Raw genomic sequence first — 19,672 nt, forward strand, 5'->3', positions numbered from 1 at the left:
CTTTTTTTTTATATTTTATTGGTTTAAAGTTAATTTTTCTTTTTTATCATAGTATTTTTTTATCTTTCCTATTTTTTTGTTATTCAATGTTATCGCAGTGAACATTTCTTTATTTATTTTGTATTGAAAGCTTGAACCTTATATTTTGTGATTGCTTTGGTTTTTTTTTTTAAATGTTATTTTGAAGGTGTTTAGTTACGTTTATTTTTTTATTTTAAAGTTAGTTCCTTTATTTTATTATAGTATTTTTATGTTTTAATTTTGAAATTTCAAACTTTCTTGATTTTTTTTATTTAATGCTAAAGTTTTGATGATTTTTTGGTTCAAAGTTTATTTTATTAGTTATATATTATATTTCGTGTTTATATATATATTTTTATTTTTTTATTAGTACTACAATGAAAAAAAAAACACAAAGATTCATATGGTTACTTATTTTTATTTGTGTTTTTTCTCCTTATACAATATATTTATATTTTATTTGAATGTACATATTTATTTTAATATAATATATAATTAAAAAATTCAATTATAAATTTTAATCATATAATAATGTTAATAATGTTATTTCATTAGATGTCACTGATGATGAGTGTGAATTTTATAATTTAAAACAAATAAATTTGTATTAAAATAAATTTTATTAATCTTATTATTATTACTATTTTCATCGTTTGTTAATAATAATAATATTATTAATATAATATATTATTTTTGTTATTATTTACAAGTATTTTTTATAATTTATTATTTTAATTTAAAGAAATTAATATTAAAATAATAATATTTTTTATTTATTTTTTTATAAAAAATGATAAAAAATTATTTTTTTATATTGTCAAATTTATTATTTAAATATCATTATATAAATAAATTATTTATTTAAGTATAATAATAATAATTATTATATTAATTTTTTTAATCTAAATTAAAAAAAAACATGGGTAGTTGAAGATAAAACAATAAAACACACTAAATAAGATATCCAGTAGCACTGTACTGTTATGGATAATAAAAGTTGAATGTTTAACCTGCAAATATGAAACAAAGCCTGTGTTTTTATTTTTTGGTGCTTTCTTCACCAAATTTGGTTTTAATCAATCATTCATCGTTCTGCTCTTTTCCTCCCTGTTGTTTAAATGACACACCTTGGCCCAATCCTAGTAATTCTTTTCCATAACTATTGATGTTATAATTTTAACATCACTCTTCATTTTCAAACCGGAGAGAAACCCTAGTTTTTTTCTTCTAATTATATGATAACAACTCAAGTTATTGTTTTTGTGTGTGAAGCTGGATCCTCAAGTTTGTAGCTTTGTCACCTTTGAAGCATAATCTTGACCTGGGATGGCGTTTGAAGGCTTTGATCCTATCTTTAGCAAACCCAAAGTGGAATGGACTTGTCGAAGTTCTTCTCCCTTGTGTCCCTTTTTCGTCCATGTTTATGCCCCTGATTCTTCTCACCTTGTAATTCATGTCACTAATATCTGTGAGGCCTGGGAAGCTCGTCTTTCACTTTCCATGCTCGAGGACATTGTGAGCATTCTTGATCTCCCTTACTTGCTTGCATCATTATCTGTTTGAGGAAGAGATGTGGGTTGCAGTGTTGGTTCAGAGAAGAACGGTTAAAAATTTAAACATAAAAAGGAAAATTGTTGATTTAGTTTAATAAAGAGGTCAAATAAAACTCAAATGCCTTTTGTTGGTTATTTTTTCTTTATGTTGTGATGTTATTGATCCTGAATATCAAATGTTTTTTTTTTTTTTCTTGCTTTATTAATGTTAGTTTGCTTAAAATTTCTGAAAAAAAAAGTATTCTTATAATTTTATTTATTATAGTGATTGCCATTTTTTGATCTTTTGTGCAGAGGGATATTGTTGGAATAGGGGGATCCTGGTCAGAGTTTGCCAATTATTTTATAACATCCCTTAAGTCACAAGATCTGAAGCTGGTTCTAGAGGCAAATTCAAATTCTGATGCTAGTTAGTATTCTAGCAACATCTACTCTTCGTTTTTTTCTGGAAATTTTAAAAAAAGAAACACCATACAATGTATGATATTTCGAAATAAATTTAACTGCAGAAGTGTGTGAGCACGACCTTACCCATTTTGGATCTCAGTCCTTCCTTGAAGATCTGGATCAATGAAGTTCTGAGGGATTTATGTTTTTTGTGGTCAGGCTATGATTTAGTAAAGACATATATATGTTCTGTTTTATAAGTGTGTATGCATAAACGTCTGTGAAATTTAAATAGGAAATATGGATAGTCTGAATTGAATTAATTAAAATATTTATCACCATCGAAGAAATTTGTGATCTTGTGTTTAAATGTTGTGCCAAATAGGCCCTATTAATTTTATGTAAGCGCAGAAAAGTTTTCCTATAGTTACCATCCCCATTTTTTTTTTAAGAAATTTAATGTTTTAGGTGCATAATTAAACTCTTTGTTGTGGCTGTTCTTTAAGGGAGTACCTATCATTAACCTTCATGATCATTTGTGGTATTAGAGTATGTCATTATACTTAATGAAGATGGTTTTGGTCACTTATAAAAAATGGTGGCTATGTCAAATGTGATTAAATGTTGCATTATGGGGGTAATCGCAAAGTAGATGATTATGGAGTGGACGGTCTAAGTTGAAAGAAAACAAAGAATAGAGTTGTTGCATGTATGTAGTTAAAATTTACTTGATTTTGATATTTAACATGATTTCTTGTTATGTTGCGTAGCACCTTGATATCATTTTCATTTTGATATCTTTCAATTGTGGTATTTTTATTCTATTTGTTGTTCTGCTAATGCTTCTGTTTGTGAAATGGAAGTTGACTTCTTATTGCGGATTACTTTTTGTCCTGCTTCAGTAATCAGTTAATTTATTATTTTTCATTTTCAATTCATATATTGACCAATATTTCAAGAGTTACGTTTGTAATACTTCTATATTACTACATAAATATCCTATCATTTTTGTATGTTCTAATTTATAAGTTCTCTGATGCACCTGATAAAGAATTCCATATTATAATTATTGGTTTTGTGAATAATTTTAACTAAGCATACTCATTGGTCATTGCTCTCTGTTTTCCAATGCTAATATTTCAGGTGTTAGTCATGCAAAATTAGTGGCTCAGAAATCAAAAGGGATGCCCTTGATCACCATTCCCCTTACCAAACTCGTGGACTCCACTGCTACGGAAGTTAAGTTGAATTTTTGCTCAAGCCTCTTTGATGCATTCAAAATGAAAAGTATGGAGTGTTCTCTTGTAAAAGGTGTGTCCAACGCTTTCAAATTTTTTCGATCTTTTGAATCTTAGGTCTTTCTTGTCTTTTGTTCTTTCTAATCATGTTTGTAAATGATCAATATATTATGTTTAATTATGTTGAATTTCTAGGCTATGTTTTTGTCATTGAAAGCTACTTTGTTGTAAAAAATGAAATTTAGTTGCTTAGTTGTCATTCTGAAATTCATTCTTTATGACTGGACCAATAATTGTTGTAGTTCATTCCTTTTATTCTTTGGTAAAAAAGTTTGGATTATTTAGTGGTAATCGGAAGATATGAGTTGCTTTGGATTTTAAGAACGGCCAATTTAAAAAAGTTAAACAATGATTGCCATGATGATAAGTTGGTAGGTCTAGGCTATGATTTTGTCATTGAAAGCTACTTTGTTGTAAAAAATGAAATTTAGTTGCATAGTTGTCATTCTGAATTTCATTCTTTATGACTGGACCAATAATTATTGTAGTTCATTCCTTTTATACTTTGGTAAAAAAGTTTGGATTGTTTAGTGGTAATTGGAAGATATGAGTTGCTTTGGCTTTTAAGAACGGCCAATTTAAAACATTAAACAATGCTTGCCATGATGATAAGCCGGTATGTCTATATTTCTTCTCTGATATTGATAATTTGTTCTTCATGTCTTTGATTCATTGTAACTCATCTAGATTTTCCTTCCAAAGATGTGGAGAAGATATATATAAACTTAGACCTAGACCTATATAGCTTATGTTCTGGAGTTCATTGTTACTTTTGTTCTTTCAGAGCAAGAGCACTCTGCCCGGACAAACATGTTAGCTTCTGAAAAGGTTCGATAGCCAAATTGAGTTGAACTTTTACAGCACAGGCTCTGTATATATTATAATTTTTCTGGTTGATATCTCTTTTGGTTGGGATTGCAAAGGAATTGATTTGCGAGTTCCTCCTTTGTGGCGGTGTTGAAGTTTTATTGGAAACTTTCAGCATGTCATTATTAATAATAGCTGAATATTATAGTGTTCTCTTACGTAGTGTGGAATTCATTGTTATATTATGAATTACAAGTTTAACAGAAAATGTCTTTATTGAAATTAAGTATGGAATCAGTTCACAGAATAAATGAAAGTATCAAGAAGAACTATCAGGCATTCAAGAGGCCCGAACTCTGCACTTTCCACATTTGCGCAGTCAGCCTTATAATGTGTCCCTTCCTTTTTATTCTCCTTAAGTCTACTTCTAACTAACAGTAGTTAGCAGCTATTGATAACTGTTTCAGTTGAAGAGGGGTCTCATCCCATTCTTCCTTTCCATTTCTCCTATTATACACCCTCTCCTAACAGGAGGTTGCAACTCTCCATCACAGTATATGTTTTCTTTCATTTTCATAGGCTAAGCGTGGGCTTTTTCTTTGCTTAAAATGTTATTACGCTTGAATGATTTATATTAAAAACTTAGATTATATTTCACCTTCCTCAACATTTGATTTGAATGGGATTTTGCTTATTCTTAGATTTCTGGGATGAAAGTTTTAAGTTTCACCCATCTGCTGTTAATAGTAAATTGGTAAAATTAGATTTTCCTCCTCTATTATCATTGTAAGTTTAACATGAACATTCTTTTTATACCTATCAGGAAAGAATTGAAACCATTCAGCTGAAACAGAGGCAAAAGTTTCAAAAGATTAGTGACTTAGACAATGGTGTTTCTACTGAGGGATTGCAAAACTCTCCAGGTAAAGGGTCGGTCTTTGTTGATAAAGTGTCATCTGGGTCAAAGCGAAGGGATGCAGGAAGCAATAGCCTTCTATCATTTCCATCTTTTAGTTGTTTAACTATTTCTTTCGGCTAAGAAAACGGTAACAGTATTCTTAGATCTATTCTCTTATGAATAAAGAAGAAAAACAAAACACAGGGAAAAAGAGAAGAAAGGCAACTTCTGGCCCCTCTTTGAATGTTTTCTTATGTTTGGGAGCTTCTGCTTATATTTTGCTGTTGCTTTATTGCAACTGTTTTGGATTGTATTCCATGTCTTGGATTTTAGTGCTTCAAGCATTAATGAAAAGATTTTGTGTTTGACATGCAGACAAGAAAGCAGCTAGGGATGGAGGTTCTACTAAAGTCAAGAATCGTAAGGTGCCAGCATATCGCAGGCAAGTTTTCTTACTAGCTTATTGCCTTAGTTCTAGTCCTAATGTGTACTGCTTTCATCATAGTAACACTCAACCTTTTTTTTCTCGGCAGGACCAAAGTAAGAGGGGCCCTCTTGCATGATAATGGGGAGTGAGTTATACTCGAGTTCTCATTAGACCAGTTGCTTAGTAGGAAGTGAAAGAACGAACAAAACGAAGTAGCATTCCATTGAATTTCAGATGTTTTTGCTTGGCTTAGTACATGGGGAAATGTGATGGGATGGAAGACTGAGACCAGGGAACAGACGAAGCAATAGGATTTGTGTTGTGCTCGTGTATGTTTTCAACTTTTCATGGTAAAAGCTGAAAGACACCTTCAAAAAAAGAAATGTTTTTGGTTGAGAGTTCTCATAGAAAAGATAACATAGTTTGGTTATGATTCACTTGATGACTAAACTCAAGACGGCCAGAGTGAATTTAAACTGATCTGACATTATAGTGGACATGCTTGTATATACTACAATTATTTAAGCGTGCACAATCTTTTTGGTTAGTGCTTTTGGACACCCGTGTTGTGAAAAAAAAATGATTTTTCTTTTCTTAAAATTTGGGAATAGGCAGGAAATTCATGATAAGTTGTCCACCCATATTGTGTGGTTTAGGTGTAGTGTAATGTGCTCAACCTAACTGCAGAACATGGAATGAAATCTTCTGTTGGTTAAAATCGTGGTCCATTGTTAATGATAATAGCTCAACTTGATTGCCAGAACAATGAGCTGAAAAAAGATTAGTGCTACGTTACAGAACAGATGCGTCTTCCATATATATTAGGTGTTAGCATTCGTGAATTTTAGAAATAATGATAAAAATAATCCTGAGACAAGTGACCAGGGGATAGTTCTCGTAATGTTTGCCAATTACTTATGCGCTACTGTTGTAAATGCTCGATAATTTTGCATGAAAAAAGCACCCAGTTCATTCATAATGAATAGTGTAATTGAAATTTGGCCTGCTAAACAAGGGATAGAATAATCCAATTTTGTTTGTTCTTTTTTCAGGACAAAGCCAGTGACATTGGCCAAGCCTGAGATGATTTAAAATGAGGCGAAGAAGGAATATAGATGATAAGAGAAACACAATGTTGTGAATTAAGTAATCATGTAAAGCAAAAACCAACATAATATCCTGTTAGTACAATTCGTTGGCACTGACCAGACCTATAATTCTTTATGCTTTTTTTTTTTAGAATATCTTCATCGGTTCCTATCAGAAGAAAAATCCAAGACACGTGAACAAGAGAGAGAGTCACCATAGACTAGTTGGTGATAACCTTGCCAAATCTCCTTTGGGAACATCTGTATCTAAGAATGACATAAGAGATGAACCTGTAAACCAAGATGAAGCACACAGTGACCCCAACATTCTTCCATCTGTTACTCTCTCCTCCGTACCCTTCTTCTTCAAGGACATCCTCTCCGCTCTTAAGACATGCCCCAAACATGTGCTCCAAACACTTCCCCGAGTTGGAGAACTCGTTGATCAGGAACCCTTCAAAGGGATATTTGAACAAGGATATATAATGCATGAAAATCCAGTAGTTTGGAATTTCTTCCTTTGATATGAAGTACCCAGAGAACAAGAAGAATGACCCTATAACACCAGCAATCACTGAATTCCCAACAATAAAATTAGGCACCAGAGCACTAAAACACACCACAACTGAATTGGCCGTGTAAAGAATCAGCCATATCAGCAACAAAAAGTGCAAAAAGGCCAAGAAATTCCGGTTGAGACCAACAAGCCAGTACAAGGGCATTGAGAACAAAATGGCTAGGATGAGAAGAAATGGCAAGTAAACTAGGCCATTGGCAATTGCATAGGATGACACACGGTAGCTTCCACTAGATGTTTCCTTCATTAGAATCTCCCTTTCTTGCAGAAAAATGGGCAGAGCTTCTATGCTGCTTGACAACAAAAACGTTAATATGAAAGCAAATAGACCCACCCTTTCATAAGCTCCCTCTAGATCATCCTTAAGGTTACAAAATATGGAACCCACAACCAACCCAGAAACCAGCATCTGAATTGTCCTACAAGCAAATAGCTCTTTTGTGCGAAATATGTTCTTGGAAAACCTATGGGTGAGAATCATAGTTTCTCTCAATCTAGAATTAGCAAAATCACAAGTGAAATCCATTCCAACGAAGATGGTTTCTTCATCGATTACCTTGGATTGCTGAAACAGCTGTTGCAAGGTAAACTTACCGTTCCTAATCTCACCAGCTTCATCATCAATTTTTTTCTGTTGCATTGTCCCTGGCAATAGCCTTGGAGTTTCCACCTGAACTGGCTCACATTTCTGTTGTTGCTGAATGGTATCGATGGACTCAATGGCAAATTCAACTACATTGACATGAAGAGGAAGCTCCAAACCCATCAACCTTAGATTTACACTAAGCAACTCAGCAGTTCCATGGTGCAAAACACTTCCATTGGCCAACAACAACAATGAATTGAACAGCTTCACTATTCTGAACCCGGGTTGATGGATACTAAGGATTATAGTTCTCCCTCTTGTGTCAGCCATGACCTTAAGCATGTCAATTATTTGCAAAGCCGAAGTACTGTCAAGCCCTGAAGTTGGTTCATCAAGAATCAGCACTTTTGGTTCATGTATGACTTCAACACCAATGGAAACTCTGCGCCTCTCACCACCAGATATGCCTCGGACCCTATCATCGCCAATTCTAGTGCCAGCAACGTGGTCAAGTCCAAGCTCCTTAATCAATGACTTGACCCTGGAACAAAGTTCCTCCTGAGAAAGCTTCAGCCTCAGCTTTGCACTAAACATCAGGGTTTCTTCAACTGTAAGCAAAGGAAACAAAGTGTCCTTTTGTGTCACATACCCTGAAAGCTTCCTGAACTGAGCTTTGTCCACAGGCTTGTGGTTCACCAACACAGTACCACTTTGAGGGCTATGTTTGCCAGCCAGAATCTCAAGCAGTGATGATTTGCCAGCTCCACTTGGCCCAACAATTGCTAGGATCTCCCATGGTTTGGCTTGGAAACTCACTTTCTTCAGCACATGTCTTACTCCACTGCAACTTTGTTCAGCTTCTGCTTCCCCTTCTGGCTCTTTACCATCTTGTTCAGTATCAAGTTGTGCAGATTTGCTGAAGATTTTAAAAGGGTGCTCTGATTTGTGTGTGTGGATGGTGTAGTCTATGCCAATGGCCTCAACCTCACAGCCTTGCATCTTCGTTTGAATAGATTGCTATGCCTCCTTTTTCTATATGTTTCTCTCGGTTGTTTCTACTCTCTTCTAGTTCCCCCAACCCATTTTTCTCTCTTCCTCTCTGTTCCTTATTTTTTTTTAAATCAGCGGTTTTGGCCTCTGCTACTGACAGTGAAACAATGTGTGGCTGTAAGGGATTTAGCTGCAAAGACACTCAGCTCCTCGAACTCTGTATAAAAGGTTCACGTGCACTTCTTGCTATTTCTTCACCAATTTACATATTTGGACACCAAGATGCTCGTATAAATTTAAAATAACTAATAATTTAGACGTTACAACTCAACAATATAATAGTGTTTCTCTACAGTTACTAATGTTAGTGGATATAACATGTTTTTGTAAGAATTAATACTTTTTCAGAGATAATAATAAGTTCTTTAACTAAAGATAATCTTTGTTGATTAACTTACCAAATTATTGAATGTCTAACATTTTATCTCTGGTCTAAACGCGGAACATTGAATAATTCACGTGAATCATTTTGGTTTCTCGTTGTTTAATGGACAGCTATGCATTAAACATAACTTGGATGTTGTTGCCAGTTGCCAATGGCAACTGTGAAATGAAGGATGCTAAATCAAAACTGTGAATGGTTTTGGTCTTTTGGTGCATAATTGATAGATATGAGATTAGATTCGTTCATCAACGTGCAGACATATTTTTATTCATTACAATTCAGTTTCTCACACTGTTTATTACATAATACTACACTGTTTTACCTGCACCATGATGTTTGCAAACAATTTTTTTATCACTTTGATCTTGTGTCCACTTACGCAGCGATTAATCTAATTCATGAAATAATAACAACGGAACCTTTTAGCAGTGATGTATATGTAAAAACAAGGGTCAAGTTTTAGTTCTATCACTGCCTCTTTATATTTGTGTTTGCCTTGATCAAATTAACTATATCAAAATTAAGAACACTGTTGAGAGTATAACAGAGTACTGAAAATTTTTGTGTATTTATATGAAGATTGATTTCAGAAGTGATGTTTTTGGAACAAAAACTATGAAGGGATAATCATGGAATTATTGAAAAACACTTAAGTACACATTTGGACTTGCATGAAAGGACAATACGATTTGGCAATTACCAAAGTGGTGGACCCTTGGTCTTCAAATTTGTGGCTGAAATATCATAACGCTCCACAACGAATCAAAATCTTTCATAACTGTGTAATTTGATAAGCTCACAGATTTTCATCTTTGTCATGAAGTTCAAGCAAAGCACTAACTACATACAATTATCTTCTGCCAAACACAGCTTTCTCCAATTCTATCTTGAGCATACCGATAAAAAGTATTCTCTAGAAATGTAAATGCTCATGAGATAATCTTATCTGTCTAATTATTAAAACTAGAAAAGAAAATATCATTTTCTAATCAAATTGCTCCAATACCAACCAACCAACCCTTGTGTGAAGTTTGATGGAGTCATGTGATCACTCAAAAAACATTAAGAATTTGTTGAATGTAATGTGATCATATCTCCTATATATAAATAATTTTGTTATTGCACCTTAGATTTGGGGTTATGTAATATTGAATGTTGTTACCAGAAAAATCTTTGAAACAAATTATGAGTAAGATGAAGTTGTGTATTTGGTTCATCACCAGACAACATCATTTCTATTCTGTTACAGGTCTCTCTTAATTTGGTCTAGTACTGTGACCACTTATACCTATGGAGCTTCTAAAACGTTACCAGAAATCCAACACGAAACTCTTTTGAAGTTTTTCAGATTGCTGTAAGAACTTTTCCACTTTTTTATTTATTTGTTCAAGAAAGTTTGTCTGGATTCGAATATCTAATTCAGTGTCATAGAAGAAGCTGAAGGACCCGTGAACTCTTTCTGTGGTCAATTGGGTACACCCTGTATCTCTCACTTGGCACTTGCCCCACCTACAACAACCATTTTTACTACTTTGGATCAATAACAAGAAATAAAGTCAAGTTTTTAATAAACAAAATAAACTAATTAGTCTAATAAAAAAACACTTAGCTTGCCCGTGAACCCCTTCCCTTTCACTGTTCAATTATTGAAAACATCACTCCTCACCACACAATCAAAATCTGCACCACTAAAGTCCAATTCATTCTATGATGTTGGATTTTGATTTATTTTCCTTTGAACTAGTTAAGGAATAAGGATGTTTGCTTATAATAAAGCTAATGGATTCAATCATTTTCACTATATATTGTTGTGTTATTATTTTGATCATATGTCACTTTTTTTCCTTAGCCTTCATTCATGAGGTGAGAAGATGCTATGTTATGGCCTTTTCTTTTTGTCTTTCCTGAGAACAGTTTTATGCTTTTGGATTCGACTCTGCATATAATACACTGTGATTTTCCTTCCACACAGGATCCGATCTAAATCCCAAGAACAAGAAAATGTTGCAGATTAATGCATATTGTCTTTTGTTGCTTAGTGAAACTTATGTGAATTAGCAGTGCTGCAGTTATAAGAACACAGTAATATATATAATATAACAGTAAATTATATACAGCTTTCATAATCAATCTTCTGAAATTTTCTTAACCCCACTTAACCTACTCTTTTCATCTTACATTTTTCTTTAATTTAAACATAGAGGGCACCAATTCCTCGCTGAAATTCCTTTCTTTAGAGAGATTAGTTAAAGAAGTTATTGGAGGGTAAAGTGTATGGTTCATTTGATAAACTTAATCCATTAATATCCAAAATAATCCTCTAAAATCATGATTATTTCTTTTTTGCTTGTTTATTAATCTGCGTGCTGTGTCAGGTTATTCAGGAGCATGAGGCCTAAAAATTGTGTCAATTGTTTTTGAAATTCAAAATGTAGATCCAAAACCAGCTATATCCAGTAATAAAGCTGTTCTTATTAGCACACTGTTAACTGAACCTGTTGTCACCTGTTGTCGGTTTTAACATTTAAAAATATTAATATATAGTAATCAGATAATTAACTAGCCCTTCAAATAATTCCAGAACTAAATGATGATTGTATTCATTTTCAGGGTATTTAGGTAAATTCATTTGAGTAAAATAAACACATCCTTAGAAATGATAATGTAAGGTTTTTATGTTGAGATAGTTAAATAATTAAAACAAATTTCTATGATTTTTCTTAAAGAATAATTTAAGAAAAATATGAAGCATTTGTTTTCTTAATTTTAAATTCAATTTTCTATCAATTATATAGACCTTTTTTACCATTTTAACTTTTAAGACACATTGACGGTTTCAATGAATATCATAATACATTAAATAAAAATTATTTTAAACAATGAACACATTTTTACTATGATTTTTTAGCTGACAGAAATTCTTGTTATTTTTTATACTTGCCTATTTTTTATGCTTGGCATTAAATTTTTAAAAATAAACTAAAAGTAAATATTTTTTTATCATGTGTAGTTATGAAGTTTAAAATTAGTTAAAATTAAATCATAACATTTATGATATGACTTTAATGTATAAGTGAATACTTTTTACCGGTTCACTGTTAAAAATCGGTGGCCTCTTAAAAAAAATACTTATCATATCATATGTAGTCTTGCCATTCTTAAACTTCCTTTTCTAGCTTTATTTTTACATCTAAATTATTTTGTTTGTAATTTTTAATTAGTGAAATAATGTTATATTACAATTAAAGTTATTCCTTTTAAAATCATAATATAATTTTATATAGCTTTAAAGCTTTACATTTCAAAAAATAATTAAGGTGTTGTTCCAGGAATAATATTTTGTTATCATGTGTATCATTAAGACTTTTAGTGAAAACTTTCTATTTTTAAATTTTATTAGCAAGTGTCTTATGTTCTACTAATTGTTTATTTAAAATAAATTTTAATATATACTAATAAAATAAGAAACAATTATTAATTTTATATTTTCATCCAATAACAAACAATTATGTGAAAAATTCAAAATTGTGACTGCTAGAAATTTGCTAGGGGAAGTATAAGATATGAATTTGTCTTGTTATCCTATGTTTGTGATAACTCAACTGATGAAGTTGTGTTTGTGGTGGCAACATTTTCCAACTCTTCTCCATGCACCTTCACAAGCTTTCTAGCATTCCTTCCTCTTTGGGTACTATTCCTCCTTTCTTTCACAAATGCACCATCACATCAACTTCCACTTCAATTTTCAATACAATTAGTTTCCACTCATTTCAATATGCTAAAGGGAGGATTTTTTTACTTATCATAAGACCATTTTTGCAATCTTTGTGTGAGGCGAATTATGTTGTGGAATTGGGATTTAGGATTATCAAAATTGAAACTTAAATGTTTCCCAGAGCCTAAAACTGTGCTTGTGTAGCAGGGAATGCGTTCTTTTTGGTGGGTCACCGAGTTTTGGACATAAGAACGAGTAATGATTGTTTATTCCGGAAGAATCGGAGGTGGGTCGGAGCATCCATTTCGTGTTCTGGTGTTAGGAACGATTTGCCTTCTATTGAACAGCTTAGTGATGCACGGGTTATATACTCCGTCGCTGCATCTATGGGGCACAACCAGGTATATCATTCCAACTTTGAATCTCTGTTGAAAGGGTTCAACTAGATCCTCGACTCTTTGTGATTCTTATGGTTTGTTTGGAGGAGAGAAAAGAATACAGAAAGGAGACAATATGGATAACAATGAACTTTCTTTTATTTGGTTGGAAAAAATGGGGAGAACTCTAATTTCATTTTCTCTCAAATTCAATTTCAAATTTCAGTCTTTTCCCTTCTTTGGCATAGGGAGTTAGAGCATCTTTAGATAACTCTTTCCATTAGTATGTAAAAGAGAGGGAAAAATAAGTGTATTGGCTTTTGGATTTGGAAATGAAAACAGTTTTTATAAAGTTAGATGCGTAAGTTGATTTTAACTTATACGCTCAATTTATTTTAACTTTTATTCTTTACTTCTACGTGTGCTAATGGAATTAACAAGGTCTTAAAGTTAGTTTGCAATTTTTTCTTCTTCTTTTGAACTTCTTAGTTCGTGCATGTTCTTATTTTAAATTAAACTTTTGTCGGGGGATTGTGTACTTGTATTACAGTGTGATATCTGCTACTGTTGTACTCTAATTCTGTTTTGGTTAGAAATACCAGCAGAGATTATATGTGCTGTCAGTTGCCACTGTGGCTGAATTCATCGCATCTACGTGATTGTAATTTGGATGTACTATTTGTTACAGGAGGCTCATCCAGAATCTCATTTTCGAGTTCCTGCAATTGTGAATGCTCTAGAAGAAATGCAGCTCTCTTCAAAGGTACTAAAAGCTATGGTGCTTTTGAAATTTTGCCTGTCATCTGTTTATGCCTTGGTCATATATTCTTTTGAAAGCTTGATATCATGTAGATATTGACATTTGAAAACTTAGTTGTCTGAAATTCAGAAAATAAACAAAGTGTCTTTTCATTCAAATCGCTTTTGTTCAATGTTCGAAACTTTGATTCAGTTTTTCTTTTTTAGTGTTTAGAGACTATTTTATAATCCGTTCCCAGAAACTAATTTTTGGATAGTAGGAATAAGGGAAGAAGTTGATGAGTATTATAAGAAAGAAGACAAGTACGAGAAAACTGAAATAAGGGTTCTAGATTTTATAAGAGCTGAAAAAAAGGTATTAGTTTTGAAAACAATTTTCAAAGTTTACTCTTAGCAAATGATTTTTTTTTTCTTTAAATAGAACATAGTTCCCAGAAGTAGAAAACAAACAAACAAACACACACTAAACGAATGATGGTCTTTTTCTGGGTACAGAAGTAGGCTGCATTTTATCCTCAATAATATATCACAATCTACTTACGTTAATTTGCAACGTTTTCTATTTGATTGAAAGACAAATCAGCTTCTCGAGGGCCTAGGAAATCTGTGGCTGTAGGGTTTGTGCGGATGTTGTCAGCCACAAAAAGGCTTGCTAATTTAAGAAAGAGACAGGCTCAACTGGATGATAATGTGAATTGTCTTATGATTTGTCATTCTGGTATAGTGGCATTATATAGTATAGTATATTAATGTTAACAAATTCATCTTATGTATGATTCAGTTCCGTGGCTCTGAGTTAATTGAACTTCAAAATTTTGAGCCTGCTTCAGTAGATGATATTGCAAGTGTGCATGCAAGGGCCTATGTTTCTGGACTTGAAAAGGTAATATTTTTTCTTTACTGTTGGGTTTTCAGATAGAATCCTGATATCTTATTATGAAGAAATTGGGATAAACTCACAAGTCCAGAATTACAAAGGATAGAACACTGCAGAACTTTGAGGGTCTGTGTCTCACAATGCCGAAGGCCCTAATTCTCTCGCAAAATTTCAAGATGATCCCTCTTTAGCTCCCTTGTTATTTATTGGTAACTTTTTTTTTTCCAACCAACAAACTAAACTATCTATGTAACTAGCTAACTAATGAGTACTGTATATATCATTTTGTTGGAAATTTGCCTTAATGAAGGTCTCCCCTAGCTCATGTTAGATGCGGCCTCTTTGTGCTGCTAAAATTGCAGCCTCTAGAGTTCATAAAACTAGTGTAATCCTCATGTTACAAGCCAATTTAAAAGCATTGAGTCAGTCACTAAGTCCAAATTTTAAGGTGATATTAAATTCTATCCTAAATCCATTATTGGCCACCGGCATTTGCCCATGTTCGATATATCTTATCTTGGAAGTGAGGGGTGTTGTTGTTGGTCCAATCAGATTTGCCCATGCTCCAAATGTTCAATCGTAGGGATGAGGATGTGTTGAGATTCCTCATCAACAAAGGATATGAACAGTGTAGTCCTTAGAAGACTTGATTAGTCTAACCAATTTCGTGGAGTTAAGTGCCCTTAGCCAAAACTCTTAAAAATTCCTTTGCTTCAATTCTTTTTTTATGAGATGTTGTGCTTTTTAAATTATAATGTTTTCAATTTGACATTGTAATGAAGAATTTGTGATTTGGAAATACGCTAGTTTCTGTTATATTTGTTCCTCTTCTGCTATACATTCATTTATGCTTTGAATTATGTCTCTTAGTCTTGCTGTTGTATTTCAATTAAATATGTTACATCATAAGAATTATTTAGTTGCTGAATTTGTTATCTGCTTTTGCATCACTTTTGCCGATTACTTCCACTTGATGTGTGCTAATGCACAATGTTAATAAAACAACAAATCAAGGATTTCTGCTGCGCACTGAACTGTTCACTGGGTATTTATACTCAATATATGTTTACTAGTGTCTTCTGAATTCTGATCACTCCAATTTCCACCATCCTAGTTTTTAGTTGAAGTGTTCAGCAACACTGACCATGTTGTAGCTTTTCATAACTTGTATTGTATTTGATTTTACCATTGCACTGGAATTTTCTTATCTAAAATTTGTCATATTTACTCTTCTCAATCCTTATAGGTTATGGATCGGGCTGTGGAGAAGGGCCTCATTTTCGTTGAAGGTTCTGGACCAACATATGCCACTGCCACTGTAATTTCTCTGCCAAGAGCTTTATGATTCTTTCCCAAGCTCATTGGTTTTTCTGGAAGTCATTCTATGCTAGAAACATTACATTTTAGTTTACTGTGGTTGCAAATACATGAAAAATATAATGTATATTGTGGTTTCCGCATTCTTATGGTGGTATTCATGATGCAGACCTTTCAGGAGTCAATAATTGCAGCTGGTGCTGGATTAGCCTTAGTGGATTCAGTGGTGATCTCTCAAACTGGCATGTCCATATCTTGGTAATAATTTGTGTGTTTTGGGGAGGGGTAAGTGAGTGGGTATGGATATGTTCATATCTGCTTCTTCAAAAGGACTATTTTGTTCTTCTAGGAAATTTGGGTCTTTCTTTCATCGGAACCTGCTATTGATCGATTTTGCGTATATCTATCTTGTATCATAAATGTTTGGGGAGATAGGGAGTCACAAATATAACAAGTTTTGGAAATACATTGTGTGTCTAATATATTTCAAGTTGTTAGGGATAAAAGAAAAAGCATTCTTGAGTCCCCACTTTCAAGCTTAAGCTTTTAGAAACATGGTATCAAGGACTGTATGACCAAATGATCAATTTTTTTATCTGTCATTCGTCATGATTAAGTTCAATTACTGTACATTTTCTATGCTGCTTGTTGGCTCTTGCATGAGGGGTTTGTCATTGATACGAAAATCGTGGTCCTCCAATTAATACAACTAAGGTGTTTGGAATAGGTAGTCTCGGTCATAAATGTTTAAAGACGTATAGTGAACTGGGTATATATTTCTGATTTGGATAGAAATTTCTTTTGTTCAATTTCATATTCAGGTTGCAGGTTCAAAGATAAAGAGTGATGCACCCACTGGTTTTGCTCTGATAAGACCGCCAGGACATCATGCTGTTCCGCAGGGACCTATGGGCTTCTGCATTTTCAGCAATGTGGCCATTGCAGCCCGTCATGCTCAGCGTGTCCATGGACTGAAGCGTGTGTTTATTATTGATTTTGATGTTCATCATGGGAATGGAACAAATGATGCTTTCTATAATGATCCAGATGTATTTTTCCTTTCGTTTCATCAAGTAAGCTTCTAAATTAGTTTTAGCTCTGGTTATGTTTTCTTGCGTTGTTGTTGATTTTGAAATGCCATTCAATGATTCTCGTTTCTTTTTCCAATGTTACTTACTGATGTTTTAGAAATTAGAAGTCATGACAGTAGAGGTATCTTCAGTGTGAATTTGCTAAGATTCTTGAAAATTTATGTCTCTATTAAATTAAAATTTTAGATTATTGTGCAATTTTGTTTTATTTTACATGAAGATGATGCCTTGTGGTAGAGGGAAAGTGTTATACTTGTATATTGCCGCTGACCATATTTTTACTCACTAAAAGTATTCTTATTCAATTCAACATTTTTATATATTAAAACATTTTACAAATAACTACTTTATATATGCTATTCTAATGCCTTCCGTGACTCAGGATGGAAGCTACCCAGGTACCGGTAAATTTGATGAAGTGGGAAGTGGAGATGGTGAAGGAACCACATTAAATCTGCCTCTTCCTGGAGGCTCAGGTGATACTGCTGTTAGAACCGTTTTCGATGAAGTTATTGTACCATGTGCACAAAGATTTAAACCAGACATCATTCTTGTTTCTGCTGGGTGAGTCTTTCTCTGAATCATGCTCATAAATGGAAAAACACTGATAAACTTTTGAGACAATATTCAAAGCTTCTTCATACAAATTGTCACCAATCTCATTTTTACATGTGGAATTTGTTGTTCATTTGTTAGATATGACGGGCACGTGTTGGATCCACTCGCTAATCTTCAATATACAACTGGAACATATTACATGCTAGCATCCAGTATTAAACAACTAGCGAGGGATTTATGTGGTGGACGATGTGTGTTCTTCTTGGAAGGAGGATATAATCTGAAGTCTCTGTCATATTCAGTGGCAGACACATTCCGTGCTCTTCTTGGTGACAGAAGCTTGGCATCTGAGTTCGATGACCCTAACATTTTGTACGAAGAGCCATCTACAAAAGTTAAGCAAGCAATTCAGAGGATAAAACACATTCATTCCCTTTGATGTCGAAATCAGAAACTGACATGACAAGTATATATATAATCTATCTAACATTAATAATTTCATGTTCTGTGGGTTCCATCCACAAGTGTATGTCGTTACCTCCTTAGGTTGTCTCTGCCCCACTTATCACATAGAAGCAAAACCAATGGTACAGAATTGCTTGTGTTGTGATGATCATGTTGTCATAGCCATGTCACTATATACAAAGGAATAAAACCTTGTTTTATATATTTACATCACTGAGGAGTGCAAGCTATAAAGTTTCTAAACACTCTTCACAAATTAGTCTCACCAAATTGTTTTAAGTGGATTTCACTTTCTATTCAGTGAGCTTATTGTGAGGATCACTATGAACTGACAACATATTACTTGTTTGAGACATTTTTGCATACAGCCACTGGTAGAATTAAGGTGTGTTTGGGAATGTGGTGATTGGGGCCAAAAAGCACGTTGGTGGAAGGAACTGAAGTCATCTTTTTGAGTCAAAAGTAATGAGTTTCCAAACATGCACTTTGTACTAGTGTTGGACTGTGCAACTTTAGCCTATTAGATCAAAAGCTTCCTGTGCCAGGGCTGTAGTGTCGTCGACCTGAATCATAGATTAACATTAATCAGTTTTATAATGTTTTGTTCATGTTTTATTTTAATTTATTAAATGGTCCTCGTTATTTTAAAATTAAATATTAATCAGTTTTATGTTTTTTAATTACTATTTTAAAGATACTAATTAGATGTCTTCATAAAAATATAATCGAAATAATATATCAAAATGGTCCTTTGACCTTTGATATACATTTTTTTTTCAATAAAACTTGTCCTTTTATTCCCAATCCATCTTATTATACGGATTAATTTTTCAAAAAATTGATTCAATTATGTTATTAAAAAAAATACTATAAAGATTATTTTATGATTCATTATCATTCCAGCATATTATATGAAGAACCAACACCATTTTAGAGTACATCTAAATAATACAATATTTTTTAATTAAGAAAGAAGAAAGAGGCTTTCATAGATAGAGAGGTTAGCCGAAGGAGCTTGTTAACCAGAGTTTTTTATTTTCTTCTATAAATTTTAAATAATGATCAAACTTAAAAATTATAAAATTAACAATTTTTTTTTTTTTTGCTTCTGCCAATTTATTCAAGCATTTGTGGGTTTAAATGTTGCATTAATAAATTAAAGGAAACAAAGTTATACCCTTTAAAATATTCACTTTCAAATTGGTTAAAATCCAATATGTTATTTCCACATGTGAAAGTCTCACCCACATAAATACTAAACCATTTTAATCTTCTAAGCAAAAAACTTGAACATCAAGATTTATTGTATTATTAAACACACTGTAAATTGTGTCAATATTCCAAAAGGATATAGATTGATGTATGAGAAAACAACAACCTCTAATTAGTTACCCAAATGGTAGGTTGGAGGTAATAAAATGAAAAAGAATGTGAAC

General features: G+C 32.9%; 3 protein-coding genes across 5 annotated transcripts; 2 read left to right on the top strand and 1 right to left on the bottom strand.

The window, feature by feature from the left end:
* The first annotated feature begins 1,015 nt into the window (after positions 1 to 1,015).
* Positions 1,016 to 5,951, top strand: LOC114175903 (U2 small nuclear ribonucleoprotein auxiliary factor-like protein). 2 transcript variants are annotated; one of them, XM_028060750.2, is made up of 8 exons: positions 1,016 to 1,163; positions 1,294 to 1,536; positions 1,869 to 1,983; positions 3,105 to 3,272; positions 4,044 to 4,087; positions 4,890 to 4,989; positions 5,340 to 5,406; positions 5,498 to 5,951. In XM_028060750.2, exons 2-8 carry the CDS (start codon positions 1,348 to 1,350, stop codon positions 5,538 to 5,540), a joined length of 726 nt encoding a protein of 241 aa, XP_027916551.1. In that variant the 5' UTR covers positions 1,016 to 1,163; positions 1,294 to 1,347; the 3' UTR covers positions 5,541 to 5,951. The 2 variants fall into 2 exon arrangements, with proteins under 2 accessions (XP_027916551.1, XP_027916550.1); XM_028060749.2 differs by having other exon boundaries at positions 1,018 to 1,536.
* Positions 5,952 to 6,507: 556 nt separating this feature from the next.
* Positions 6,508 to 8,872, bottom strand: LOC114175902 (ABC transporter G family member 5-like). Its single transcript, XM_028060748.2, has one exon. It carries the CDS (start codon positions 8,639 to 8,641, stop codon positions 6,701 to 6,703), a length of 1,941 nt encoding a protein of 646 aa, XP_027916549.1. The 5' UTR covers positions 8,642 to 8,872; the 3' UTR covers positions 6,508 to 6,700.
* A 3,761-nt stretch (positions 8,873 to 12,633) lies between these two features.
* HDA14 (histone deacetylase 14) lies at positions 12,634 to 18,449 on the top strand. Of its 2 annotated transcripts, none has more exons than XM_028065937.2 (9): positions 12,634 to 12,765; positions 13,000 to 13,193; positions 13,858 to 13,932; positions 14,710 to 14,811; positions 16,052 to 16,123; positions 16,292 to 16,348; positions 16,944 to 17,195; positions 17,596 to 17,777; positions 17,910 to 18,449. In XM_028065937.2, exons 1-9 carry the CDS (start codon positions 12,726 to 12,728, stop codon positions 18,208 to 18,210), a joined length of 1,275 nt encoding a protein of 424 aa, XP_027921738.1. In that variant the 5' UTR covers positions 12,634 to 12,725; the 3' UTR covers positions 18,211 to 18,449. The 2 variants fall into 2 exon arrangements, with proteins under 2 accessions (XP_027921738.1, XP_027921737.1); XM_028065936.2 differs by having other exon boundaries at positions 12,650 to 12,765; positions 12,997 to 13,193.
* The last annotated feature ends 1,223 nt before the right edge of the window (positions 18,450 to 19,672 follow it).

Source organism: Vigna unguiculata, chromosome 3, assembly GCF_037176805.1.
Source record: "Vigna unguiculata cultivar grain cowpea cultivar isolate G323 ecotype 2 chromosome 3, ASM3717680v1, whole genome shotgun sequence".
Classification (NCBI taxonomy): domain Eukaryota; kingdom Viridiplantae; phylum Streptophyta; class Magnoliopsida; order Fabales; family Fabaceae; genus Vigna; species Vigna unguiculata.